Here is a 14,216-nt window from a genome sequence, read left to right as displayed (position 1 = left end):
AAAGTTTTAAGTTTGCTCAAGCTAGATAAGTTCATATAAGAAGTAACACAAGCCAAACTTGAACAATGCTAGCTCAAACAACCCTCTATCAAAATTACTTTTAGTTCTAAACTCACCACAAAAAAAAAAAAAAAAAAAAAAAAATCGAGTTTGTCAAATCGAAAGGGAGACAAATTATTATCTTTTTTGAGTGGGAGACCCACAAATAAAAGATTAGATTTGTGAAGAATTTCTGTATATCAGCGATATTATAAAATGAACTTTAACGAAAAGTTCATGATACGATTTACTTTAACAAAAAATCATATTTTTACACTAAAAAATCAATTCTAGTACTATTTACTTTACCCTTTATTTTGTCCTTATTGTTAAAACTCAAAGTTTTCAAGCATTTTTCATTAGTTTTCCTTATTATAAATAGCAAAGCTCATGAACTGCTCAACCGACATCTGACACCCGCACTTATTCAAAAGGGAAGAGATCCCCTCCGGATATCTCCCATAAAGTTCTAGGGATCCAGACTCTTGAAATTTGATCAAACGATTACAATTATTATAACTTTTAGAGAAACTCCACCGGAGGTGGAATAGCCCAGCACCCAGTCAAAAAATAAGGCTGGCACCCTGTCAATCCACTCCAGCCCACAAACTTGCCTGGCACCCAGCCCGTGCCAGTCTCCAGACCAGCCCATTTTTTACTGACCTTGGGACCGGCTTATCTGACGCCAGCGTGACATCAGGACCTTTTTTTTTTTACGCGCCAACCAACTTCACCCCACCATTGCACCCATATCTCCATTCTCCTGGGGATTTCCTTCGCCTTCCTCCTCCTCCTCCTCACCTACTCAATCTTCATCGGCACCGTCGACATCCGATCTTACTTCCTCTCGCTCCTCCCCTCATCGCCGCGGCCGTTGTCCGATCCCTCTGCGCCACCACCTCCCCGCCTCTCAAGGTCCCTCTGCGTCGCCGGTTGTTTGACGGTAATGATGGTGATGGGAAGGAGAAAATAAAAATATTATTTTATTTTTTATAAATTCAGAAATTAAAAAATAAAATTATTATTTTTATTATTTTATAATAAATAATAATAATAATTTAATAAAATGGACTATGCTATTTTTTTTAGAGGTGGAGATGCTTTGACTTATTACTGTTCACTGGGGTCTATTACTGTTTAGTTGAGTGGACAAATACGTTGGGTGCTGGTGCAAAGTTTTAGGGGTGGAGTTGCTCTTAGAGAAGCCTCATTTTTGTAGCCGTTGAATCAAATTTTAAGAGCTCGAATCTCCGGATCCCTAGAATTTGGTGGTAGAGATTCGAAGGAGATCTCTTCCAGATACAAAAAGCATTAACACTTGGCTTGTGAAATCGTTGAAATATGTCTTATGTGGAGGTTCCATCATCTCAATCTTCAAACGCAAATCACACTTAAGTGGTGATTTTGCTTTATTAAATTATTAAATATATTAAGCTTTTGAATCTCAACTAGCATAATTTTATAATTAATATGCATTTCATCTCCACGTAATCTCAAAATAAGAACTTTAGAAGAACACGACTCTTACTTATATCCGTTCAACTTTCATGACATCAGGCCAATAAGGTGATTTTGCTATCATCATACATGACAGAATCTGCGAGTCCTCTGTGGTCTCCAACTGCGAATTCTCCATCACTAACTCTACCATTTTCTCCGCGTTCACTTTTCTCAGAAAATGTTTTGGCCACGCACTTCAAGGTGAGTGATATAATGGAGCAAGGAGAGGCAACGTCAGTTGACTGGTTACCTTCAATCCCCTTTAAACTACGCACAAAATCAAAGACATAGATTTATGACATAGGGCCCTTGAAGGGTTGAAGGGTTGCCATCGAACCGAAGGTAAGTGGATTGAAGGGTTGCCATCGAACCGAAGGTGAGCTGTCATTTGTCCCTTATCACTTCCATCATAGACTTGCTGTCCATTGGCTGCCAAGAAATAATATTTAATTCTGTCTTGGGCCTGTGCTTCAACTAACTCAAATCCAAAAAGCCCTTGCATGCTTGGGCTTTTAATATTTTTCAGCCCAATGTTAATTAATTACCCAAACACTAACCACTATTAGTGATTAATCAAATACAACATTATCAACTTTTAATGATTAATCAAATACATTAATCATTGTCAACGAATCTAGAAAACTAAGAAAAAAAAATCAAAGAAATGGGTCGACTGTAAAAAAAAACCACCAAAGCAGATGAAAGAATAGAAATGCATATGAAATCAAACCCAAAAGAAGAAACAAATGGGACCACTAAAAAAATCATAAAAGCAGATGAAAGAATAAAACGCAGGTGAAATCAAACCCAAAGTAGTAGAAACGAATGGGACCATTGTAAAAAAATTTCAAAAGCAGATGAAACTGAACCCAAAAGCAGAAGTCTTTTGATTATTACCTTTTAAACGATGAAGGGCAATCTACTGAAGAGATGGGGAAGACAACGATAGGGTTTCGAGGGTCTGAGAGTTGAGTGTGAGTGAGTGAAAGGAAAGGGGAATCTTATCTCTACTCTGATATATTTTTTTTTTTTTGGTTAAAAGTGATATCTAGGGGTGGGAAATTTTGCCATAAACTAATTTATCGACCGAACCATACCGGGCAGCTCATAATGGTATGATATAGTTTTGGCATTTTTTAATTATCGGTTGGCATTTTACCAAACCGAAAATTAATGGCATGACTTTGGTAATTGATTTTGTATGCCGGCGGTATGCCATACATACCTATATATATATATATATTCCTATTTAGATATTTTAGGTATTTTTTACATACTTGACTCCTCAGTTTTAGGATTTAGAAAATAAATGACTCCTTAGTTTTAGGGTTTAAAAAATATATGTATATATGTATATGATTCATGCCATAATAAATATAGAAAATATTGTTAACAAAATTGATAGCATGATGATTACTAATACTATACATACACATACATATATATGATTTTGAATGTATATGCATTGCTTATGTTTAGGATGATGGAGTTTAGCCAATCAACCGCTAGTGCACAACATGGATTAACCTAAAATGAACCACACAATGCAACCGAACAAGCACCCCAATCTGAAAATCAAATTGAGCCCTTAGAACTGGAAGATAGCGAGGAAGAAGTGGAAACCACTGGTTGTGCCATTTACCAACCGAACCAGCCAATAATTTTGGTTGAATCAATTTTTGGCAACCGTAAGAAGACGGTTGGCTAGCGGTAACTGATTTTCAGTAATTATGTATGTGGCTGGTAGGTGGCACAAGGAATTTGGCACGGTTTGCCAACCGAACCCAGCCCTGATTTCTATTAATTAGACACTCAAAACGAGACCACAAATACACCACCATCTATTATGATTAAAACATACAAAAGTAACCACGAGTCGGTTCGGTTAACCGATGTCCAAGAATTATAGGAACCGCTCATCAAACTGACCTTAGTCGGTGCGCGTTGGTTTACTCACTGAAAAAATAAAAAATAAAAAACAAAAAACCAATTTGTTGAGTGGGAAGGGAGACAAATTATTATTAATTTGTTGAGTGGGGGACCCACAAATTAAAGATCAGATTTGGGAAGAGCATAAGTTAAGAATTTATGTGTAAATAATTTGTGGTTCAGTTGGTTAAAAATTTTTGTTCATGTGGTTTTGTGTTCGAATCTTTTTTTTTTTTTTTTTTTTTTGTAATTTAGTTAAATTTAATATAAACTATTCTATTATTTGTTAAAAAAATAAAGATAAGAATTTATGTAATAAAAAAAAGTTTAAAAAGCCAAGATGACCGACCAGTAAAATTTCTGTAGATATTTTTTTTCTCCAGTGGGTGCGGGGTAGATAGTCAGCGATACTATAAATAGCAAAGCTAATGAGCTCCTGAACTCACACCAGCACTTGATACAAAAGCAATAACACTTGGCTAGTTCGCTTCAAGTTTGAAATCTTTTGAAATATGTCTTCTCTGGAAGTTCCACTATCTCAATCTTCAAGCCCAAATGACACTTTTGATCCTAAGCCTTCAGCCACTTTTTCTCCCAGCATTTGGGGTGACCATTTTCTGTCCTATGCTTCTTTGGTAAGACTTCTTTCTTACTACAATAAACTATTATATATTTTGAACACTATATTATTATGAAAATTAAATTTGTAATTTTAAAAGAGGAAAAAAACCAAAGAGCACTTTAATCATTTAAAATGCTACTGATTCGAAATCATTTTATCTAACTTTCCCTTCCTTAACGTGGCAAACATGTTGCGAATCTAACTACCAAAGTTAAATTCACACACAATTTTTTATTTTTTTTTGGGAAAAACAGGTTCTTAAAGTCATGAAAACTGATATGCAATAACTATTTCAGGCTAGCTGCCTCTCTTTTCTCAATGTTTACAATTTAGAAATTGACATCATAAAGGTTATGCGTTTTCTAATGTGTTACAAGACTTATCTTAGATTAATTGTAGTCTATATCTTTTGTTACTTGGAAACCTCCTCATTCAAACATATCATAAAGGTTATGCGTTTTCTGTTTTCTTAAATCAAAATGTGATCTTGTGGAGGAAGTGGATGCTGAACTTGAACAACATGTACAAGAACTGAAGGAAGAAGTGAGAAGCATTCTAATGACATCACCTGAAAATGTTTCCCAAAAGTTGAACTTGATCGATGACATTCAACGCTTAGGTGTGTCCTACCATTTTGGAAATGAAATTGAAGAAATTTTACAGAAAATTCACAAGAGCTCTTACAATTTGGATGACCTGTACACAGTTGCTCTTCGTTTTCGATTGCTTAGACAACAAGGTTATAACGTTTCATGCGGTAAGTAATCTCGGATGGTGGTCTGGTCATATATATTGTTTTTTTTATCTAACTGCTTCTTGAGCTTCTGAATTTTCCATTTGGTTGGTCATGCAGACTTATTCAACAAGCTCAAGGACGGTGATGGAAAATTCAAGGAATCTCTCGTTGATGATGTTGTAGGACTACTAAGCTTGTATGAAGCCACACACCATAGGATACATGGAGAGGAGATACTAGATGAGGCACTAACCTTCACCACGACTAATCTCGAGTCGGCGACATCCCGTTTAAGCCCCCCACTTGCAAAAGCAGTAACCCATGCCTTAAATCAACCGCTCCGAAAGGGTTTACCAAGGGTTGAAGCAAGGTATTACTTGTCTGTCTACGAGGAACTAAGAGAATCACCGAATGAAACTCTCCTAACGTTCGCCAAGTTGGATTTCAACCGACTGCAACGAGTCCATCAGAAAGAACTAAGCGAAATCACAAGGTAAATTAATTCCTTATTCATCCATATACATCACTTACTAAAGGGTTGAATTCTCCACCTCTAGCTACTAATAAATAATTATTTTTGTAACTCAGGTGGTGGAAGGACTTGGACGTGCCAAACAAGCTACCTTTCGCAAGAGACAGATTGGTTGAGGTCTACTTCTGCTGGAGTATGTCTGTCTACTTTCAGCCTCAGTATTCCTTTGCTAGGAGGACATCATGCAAAGTTACCGCCATAACATCCATTATGGATGACATTTATGATACACATGGAAAATTTGAAGAACTAGAGCTCTTTACTGAAGCTATTGAGAGGCATGAATATATCATTAGTTAAAATTCTCTTATATAAATTATCTTACCTTACATCTGATCAAAACAGAAAAACTAAATTACGCACAACTGATTTATATATTACTTGATCAGGTGGGATGTCTCAGCTATAGATCAACTACCAGAGTATATGAAACTTTGCTATCGTGCGTTGTTGAATATATACAGTGAAATTCATGAAAAGCTTGCGCACGAGGGGAAATTATATCGCATCGACCATGCAAGAGAAGCGGTAATAATCCATATATATATATGCGCTTAGTTTTGAGTCTAAAGTTGTTAAAAGGTCAGAAAAACGTGCTGCAAATACTTCACAATATGTATAGAAACAAATAATTATTTATAATAATCTTTATATATCAATATTAATTAAAAGTAGAAACGATAAAAATTGATATAATCTCTTGATCTGGTATGTGCCAGATGAAGAACCAAGTTAGAGGCTTCTTCGATGAAGCGAAAATGTTCCGCCAGAATCACATGCCATCATTGGATGAATACATGTCTGTATCACTCATGACCTGTGGCTACCCGTTGCTAATAACCACATCGTTTGTTGGAATGGAAGAAGCTACAATAGACTCCTTTGATTGGTTGTTAACTTCCCCTCAGGCAGTGAAGGCTGCATCAACAGTTACCAGACTTATGGATGACATAGCGGACCATAAGGTACTTAATCGTATATGTAAATAGTATTAATGAGTATTGTAGAATGTAAACAGTCTCACGCTGAAAACCAGACAGAATAAAATATAACTCATATTAATTGGTTCCACTTCTAATTGCATTGGACGCTTTTATACAAAAGCCTACGCCTGCTGGACTAGCAAATGGTTAAGTTAGAATAGTATCACTGCTTGACCCATTAGTAGTGAACTGTTGAACCCCTAACTGAAATCTTGACAAGCATGACCATTATGATTGCACTAATACTTATATTAATGGTCTTCCTTTATCTTAATCCTCATGCCTGACTAGCTTGAGCAAGAGAGAGAACATTTTGCCTCAGCTGTGAACTGTTACATGAGAAAATATGGTGCCACAGAAGAAGAAGCGATAATCGAACTTCGAAGACAAGTGAATAATGCATGGAAGGACATAAACGAAGCGTGCCTCCACCCTACCGCTGTCGCCATGCCCCTGCTAATTCGTATTCTCAATTTTGCTCGGGTCATGGATGTTGTGTACAAGTGCGAAGATGGCTACAATAATGCTGACGGTGGGCTAAAAGATTTTATAGTTTCTACACTAGTGGAACCCGTGGCTTTATAAGCCTAAAATATCCACTTACTGTAATGTTTCTTTTGAAAGTGTATCTCCAGCGCCCAAGTTGCCTACAAATAATAAGGAGCTAGCTACCATCCGTTAAGACTGCAAAAATGTAATTTGGGTTGTGCGTTTGTTTTCCATGTTTATGATTTTATGATTAATAAAAGAACTTTCTATGTAGTTTGAATAAATCATATATTATTTCTTCAACTCAAATAGCACACTAGAACATGAATATATAGCTGTTAGAACATGAATGTATAGCTGTTGGTGCCAAAACTTGGACACAGATTCGACATGACATCTTGATGAGGAAACCTTTTAGGAATGGCCAATGTGGGACAATGAAATTTCTACTCAAAATTTCCAACAATACCCTACATTTGAGTTGAAATTTCATTCAAACTCCAACAATACCCCACATTTGAATGCAAATGTAAATGCAAATGTATGTCTAGGCTGCCTAAAACTAAGAGAGAATAGACATGATATGCATCAGGTGAAGTGTCTTTTGGACTTAAACTTACCCTAGTGAAAACATATCGGGTTTACTTGGTGACACAATGGATGTGGAAGATCTTGAACTGTTCATGCTACACACATAGCATGTCTGCCACATGTCAATTCATACGGTTGTGTTCATTTTGGCCCTGAACAAATCCCGGATTTCGTAGGAGTTTTAGATAATTTAGCCATTTCAATTCTCATAAATGCGGCCCCATTTACTCCTATATAGGTGACATTAATTAAGAATAGTCCGTCATATTCCTCTTGATAACAAGATATTAATATCATTAAATGTATAAAACATAACCCCTCAAACTCAACAGACAACACACATTTTATCATAAGAATGGGTAAGTCGTATTAACTACATTGTAAAAGATGAAGAATTGGTACAAAGGAAGATGAAGATGATAGAGAGAAAAAACAGAAAGATTGTATTGATTAAAATGGAGAAAATGTATACAAAAGAACTTAAGGAAATGATAGCTATACAATCCCTTATATAGCCATATAACCTAATTACAATAATACCCTTCTAACTATACTAACCAATCTTATCCTTATGACAACCTACCAACACATTTCAACTAACTATATTCTTCATTACTAAGTAACCATGTCATCACTAATGACTATGGTTAATACTCCCCCCTCAAACTGAACTTGGTGTAGCCAAGTGAAGGTTGAACGAGCTAGAACGCTGAAACTAATCTGGAACTGCAAGACCAAGATGTCTGCAGGGGCTGTTGTCGTTCATCAATTCTGCCATGTTGACTATTTCTCATTTATTGGTGGTGGTTCTGTGATGGCACAGGATGTTCCAAAGTACATGATGGTTGCAGGAGAAAGAGCTATGCTTCGTGGTCTTGGTCTGAACATACCCAACAAATTTTCGACTGTGAACTGAGAAGCCATAGTTGACACTGCCAAGAAACTAAATCTACCAAGGAGAATGACACTCCCAAGAAACTAAACTACCACGGAGAATGACACTCCAAGAAACTAAATCTACCAAGGAGAATGACACTCCAAGAAACCAAATCAGCCAAGGAGAATGACACTCCAAAGCACAACACAAATCTCACAGTTCTACTAAAAATACCAAATAAGGAGACTGACACTCCATGAACACAAATCATACTACAACTTAGGAGAATGAAACTCCAAATCATACTGCAACTTAGGAGAATGAAACTCCAAGCTTCATAGAAAGAATGACACTTTCTTCTTTAAATTGACAAGAAAACTAATACTTGCAGAGATCAACACATCAAGATTCTACCAAAAAAAAAAACTCCAAATCTTCACTTCAATAAAATCTCGAAAGTACATCAAAGGCCACATCTTCACGAAATAAGCAACAAACAAAACCAGTAAACGAATTCACCTGATTTACCAAAATCGCACCACCAAATCTCCAAACAACCATACAGCGCCGTGTCAGATCACCAAACACCCAATCTTCAAGCAGCACCCAAACAATCGGAAGTCTTCACCAGATCATCAGAATCGTAGAAACTCCCACACGATGTTGATGCAGAAAGAATAACACTTTCTTGTAAAGATTGACACTTTCTTGACTACAAAACTTCGTATTTCAACACATCACCATATCCAATACAATATATGCAGATGAACACAAACACCCAAATCAACACATATATCCCAGAGCAATCAGAAATATCCCACTTCAACATCTTGAGAATTTAGCAACCCAGAAATAAAAAAATTGACTATAATCTTCGAATTAAAGCCCAGAAGAATCCAACACTCTGATTTCGCACCTCTGCAACAACCCTTGAAGACGATAACAGCGGAAAGAACCAAATCTCCAGATCACCGATCTCCTTGCGGCATTTAGTTTCATTCAGACATTTTCACAAACACCATATATGCATAAAGAAGATGACAGATACAAGAAACAACCTAACAAAGTCCAAGATCCCACTGTCCAATCAGCAACACAGAAGAGAAATTCCGAGACGATCGAGTCGAGCAAGAGCAACTGAACAAAACCCAAACGTCGTCGTATCTTGGAATACCACCTCCACTGGCACGGCTCGCTCGCCAAGCTCACGTTCTGGTCCGTCGTCTTCCTCGGCATGATCTTGAAACTGACAACATCCCAAATCAGGAATGCCAGATCCAGATGCGGAGGTGATTGCACTGCCCTGAAGACCCGTCTGTCGATGAACCGATTTGTCTGCGAAATTTGCAGCAAATGGTTTCAGAGGGATCAGATTTTCATCTTCATCGACGCGGCCATAATCTGCCATGGAAGCTGCGACAGAGGTCGAGCAAAGAGGTGAAGATGTGAGTCTACGTCTGTCCGGAGGCTTCTTGTGTACACCACGATCCGTCACTCCAAACAACACTCCAAAGAATTCCCTGACTACGATCTGTGATCCGACATCTCAATTCACAACCCAGAAAAACCTTATCGGAATATATTGTTCACAACCCAGAAGTTACGGAACAATTGCGGAAACACTAAGGAAATTAACGGAAGAAAAAAAAATGAAACTAATGAAAAAAAAATAATACGGAACCACCAGAATCAATGGCGTAAGCCTGGTGGCTCTGATACCATATTAACTACATTGTAAAAGATGAAGAATTGGTACAAAGGAAGATGAAGATGATAGAGAGAAAAACCAGAAAGATTGTATTGATTAAAATGGAGAAAATGTATACAAAAGAACTTAAGGAAATGATAGCTATACAATCCCTTATATAGCCATATAACCTAATTACAATAATACCCTTCTAACTATACTAACCAATCTTATCCTTATGACAACCTACCAACACATTTCAACTAACTATATTCTTCATTACTAAGTACCCATGTCATCACTAATGACTATGGTTAATAAGTCGTGTGTTCAACTTGTGAATCAAACTCAACCAGTTTGCCTGTAAGAATAGCTCTATACACATGTAGTTTTTCTCTTTTATGGTTTCGAGTATTTCGTTGATTTTATTTAACAATCTTTTGGAATATAGAGAATCATTGCACCAATGTCTTATTCCTGGATTTCCTGATTATTTGACATTGAGATGTAAAGCAAAGGTGTCTCATGGGAACCACAGATTGCTCGAAACTATCTCAAAGAAGTGGCGAGATTTGTTACGTAGCTTCAGACTATGTCAACTATGAAGCTCTAGAAAAATGGTGCGGAAATTGGCTGTTTGTCATTGACAAGGAATAATCCAATAGCTAATAAGTATGCTCCTATATTCGACACTTCAAATATGTCTAGAACTGATGTTGTTATTACTACTTTCATTTTTACAGAAGGAAAGGTTTTTCATTCTTCGTTTCTTGCTATATCATCTTGGGTTGTGCAAACTATTCATTATAGGGGATCCCTTCATATTTGTAGTTAATTCTTGCTAAGATTTCTGCAAACTATTTTTGTTATGTCGAAGTTGAAATCTTTTTTTAGGGTTGTAAATAGATTTCACATGTAGGTAAATAGTATATATACACATTATAACTTTCTACATATTTTACATGATTTTAAAACCCCAACTCCGTGCGGGCACTTTTACTAGTCACTTACTAAACAGTTGAATTCTCCACCTCTTGCTACTAAATAATTATTTTTGTAACTGATCAGGTGGTGGAAGGACTTGGACGTGCCTAACAAGCTCCCTTTTGCAAGAGACAGATTGGTAGAGGTCTACTTCTGCTGGAGTTTGTCAGTCTACTTTCAGCCTCAATATTCCTTTGCTAGGAGGACATCTTGCAAAGTTACTGCTATAATTATCCATTATCGATGACGTTTATGAATATGGCACAAATGAACAACTGGAGCTCTTTACTGAAGCTATTGAGAGGCATGAATATATCATTAGTTAAAATTCTCTTATATATAAAATATCTTACCTTATATCACCATCCGATCAAAAAGGAAAAACTAACCTAATTATGCACAATTGATTTATGTATTACTTGATCAGGTGGGATGTCTCAGCCATAAATCAACTACCAGAGTATATGAAAGTCTGCTATCAGGCATTGTTGGATATATATAGTGAAATTCATGAAAAGTTTGCGCACAATGGAAAATTATATCGCATCCACCATGCAAGAGAAGCGGTACTATTCTTCAATATATGCTTAGTATTGAGTCTAAAGGTTTTACAAGGCCAGAAAAATGTGCCGCAAATGCTTTACCATATGTGTATAAACAAACAAGGTTCTAAAAAACGCTAGGCGCTAGTCGGGCAGTAGGATGGGACCTAGCGCCTAGGCGGCTAGGTGGGGCTTGGCGGATTAGGCGAATTTAAGTAAATCTGTTATATTTCGTTTAATAAGTGTCTGTTTATACTTAAAATATATTTATAATTACATCATAAATTACAAAATAGAATGACATATATATTATGAAGTATTGAAACATAATGAAAACATGAGGAACAAGCATATAATTTGTGTTCATTTTAGTATTCAACAAGTTTCTTACAATTTATTAAAAAAATAATGCAAAATGAAAGTTATCTATTTTATGTCTAAGTGAGTTGCAACCTAGCTGGGTGTCTAGTTTGAGCAAGAGAGAGAACATTTTATCTCAGCTATGAACTGTTACGTGAAGAAATATGGGGCCACATGGGGCCACAGAAGAAGAAGCGATAATCAAACTTCAAAGACAAGTGAATAATGCATGGAAGGACAAAAACGAAGCGTTCCTCCACCCTACCGCTATCCCCATGCCCCTGCTAATCCGCATTCTCAATTTAACTCGGGTCATTGATGTTGTGTACAAGTGTGAAGATGCCTACGCCAATAACCCTGGGGGTGTGCTTATAAGACTAAAATATCATCTTACTGTCATGGGCGGATCCATTTAGGGACCCGGGAGGTCCTAGGACCCTCTGGAAGTCCGAAGAAACACTTGTGATCGACCTTCGGGACCCTCCAACAATTTGGGCAGGTGGATTGGAGAGGCTTGTTGCCTCCATGGATGTGCATCCAGCAGTGCTTATAACAAAGAAGAAGAGGTTTCTCATTTTTTTTTTAAAAGACCTTGCCGAAACGACAGCGTTTTTTAGCCAGGTAATTATAAAAGATTTAAAAACTAAAATATCTATGTTTTTTATACAGAGCTTGAGAACCCCGGTCCTTTCCAGTATCCCCAAATTATGTTTAAGAACTCCAACCCCAAATCGTCGCAACCTCCCAAATTTAAACTCAAGTTACCCAATCCCCCAACACCATTTGCCATTCCACCACCTCTAGCTCCCTAATTTTATTTCTTCCAAATTCATTTAAGTTTTTTAATCCTAGACTCTAGTCTCAGCTCCCAATTGTAATTATATGTTACATTAACAAATTTCATCTTTGTAGAGTCATTAATTGACATGTTATGTTGCTGAGGAGAATTTGTTGGTTTTATTACCTTTGAGTTTAATCTTGATTATTATTATTTTTTTAAAGCGGGACAACTAGTGGCAAGCCACGGTTATCCACCCCTTCTAGGGGCCTGGAAGACTCATAGAGGCATTTCAGCTTTCTCTTGCCCACAGTCAAGCAGACTCATTAGCTTGGAGCCTTGGATCCGGGACCCTCCTGTTTTTTGTATGTTGAGAGTCGAAATTCGTGCCCTTACCACTGGGCCACTTGATGTGGTTGATTAATTTCGATTATTTAATGAGCCAAATTCAATAAAAATAGTGATATGGAACCACACTAGTTTAATTTTTTTTGTTTTGAACTTTTATCTTGGGACCTCCGATCTTGAAATCCTGGATCCGCCATTGGTGATGTTTCTTTTCAAACTATAGTCCAGCCCCCAAGTTGCCTACAAAGTTGCGTTGTGAATAAATCCATATTATGATTTTGAAATTAATAAAAGAACTTCTATGCAATTGGGAACAAATTATATATTAATTATTCAGCCCTAATAGCACACTAGGACATGCATGTATAGCTGTTGGTGCCAAAACTCGGACGGAGCTAGGGCGCGGGGTTTAACAAGTATTTGTCTCAAGTGTTGCTTTCGATCTCAGTGCCATCATATGGCTCGAGAGAAGAGAAAATAGACATGTCACTATTGGAGGCTGCCAATTGATAGTGTTTGTGTTTGAGCATGTGTACGTTGCGCGTCAATATGACTATTGAACCAAATAACTGTGTACCGAATGGGACACTGTTGCAATTAAGTTCTTTTTTGTGCCCTTAGTGAATGAGGACTTAACATTTAGTGTAACTTTGCATATGCTTGCCTAAAAAAATACATGAAAACAAAATAGAAAATGAAATGGGAAATAAAATGTAATCATTTCATGATGGAGTCAAGATTACAAACTTTTTCAAAAGTGAAATCTAGGGCGATGGCTGAACTACATAATTTGACATGTAAATTGACTGGAAATGTAAAGAAAGCAGTAAAACTCTAGCAAGATTGGCTATGAAAGGCAAGATATTGCTAAAGAACTTCACCGAGATTAGTGGTGTCTGGTGTCGGATTGAACTTAGTACAAAACATGCACCTCAATTAGGAAATCATGGTGTTTGGAATTGCACATGAAGCAAATCATACCACATGGTGGCAGAGATGTAAAATTTTTAGATATCAGGGATCCTAGGCAGTTTTTATTTTGAAGGAAGGCTTTGAAATTGTAATTGAAGAGCTAAGAGTGTTTTGCTAAAGCGAAATTGGGTTTTTACTAAAAAGTAGTTGGGTTAATTGAAGAATCACTCAAGGTTTTGTTTAATTTCTCGAAGGTCCGAGCCCTTCAGACTTTCACATCTCCAAAATCATTCTGTTTATGTAGTTT

General features: G+C 36.9%; 1 protein-coding gene across 1 annotated transcript; it reads left to right on the top strand.

Moving 5' to 3' along the window:
* The first annotated feature begins 3,980 nt into the window (after positions 1-3,980).
* Positions 3,981-6,926, top strand: LOC103450609 ((-)-germacrene D synthase-like). Its single transcript, NM_001329011.1, is given in 7 exon segments — positions 3,981-4,103; positions 4,586-4,847; positions 4,944-5,319; positions 5,415-5,636; positions 5,748-5,886; positions 6,078-6,323; positions 6,633-6,926. Coding segments are annotated over 7 exon segments (1,662 nt in total).
* Positions 6,927-14,216: the final 7,290 nt, after the last annotated feature.

This window comes from Malus domestica, chromosome 12 (assembly GCF_042453785.1).
Source record: "Malus domestica chromosome 12, GDT2T_hap1".
In the NCBI taxonomy this organism is placed as follows: domain Eukaryota; kingdom Viridiplantae; phylum Streptophyta; class Magnoliopsida; order Rosales; family Rosaceae; genus Malus; species Malus domestica.
The sequence above is the reverse complement of the archived record's forward strand: the minus strand, read 5'-3'. Positions and strand labels throughout refer to the sequence as shown.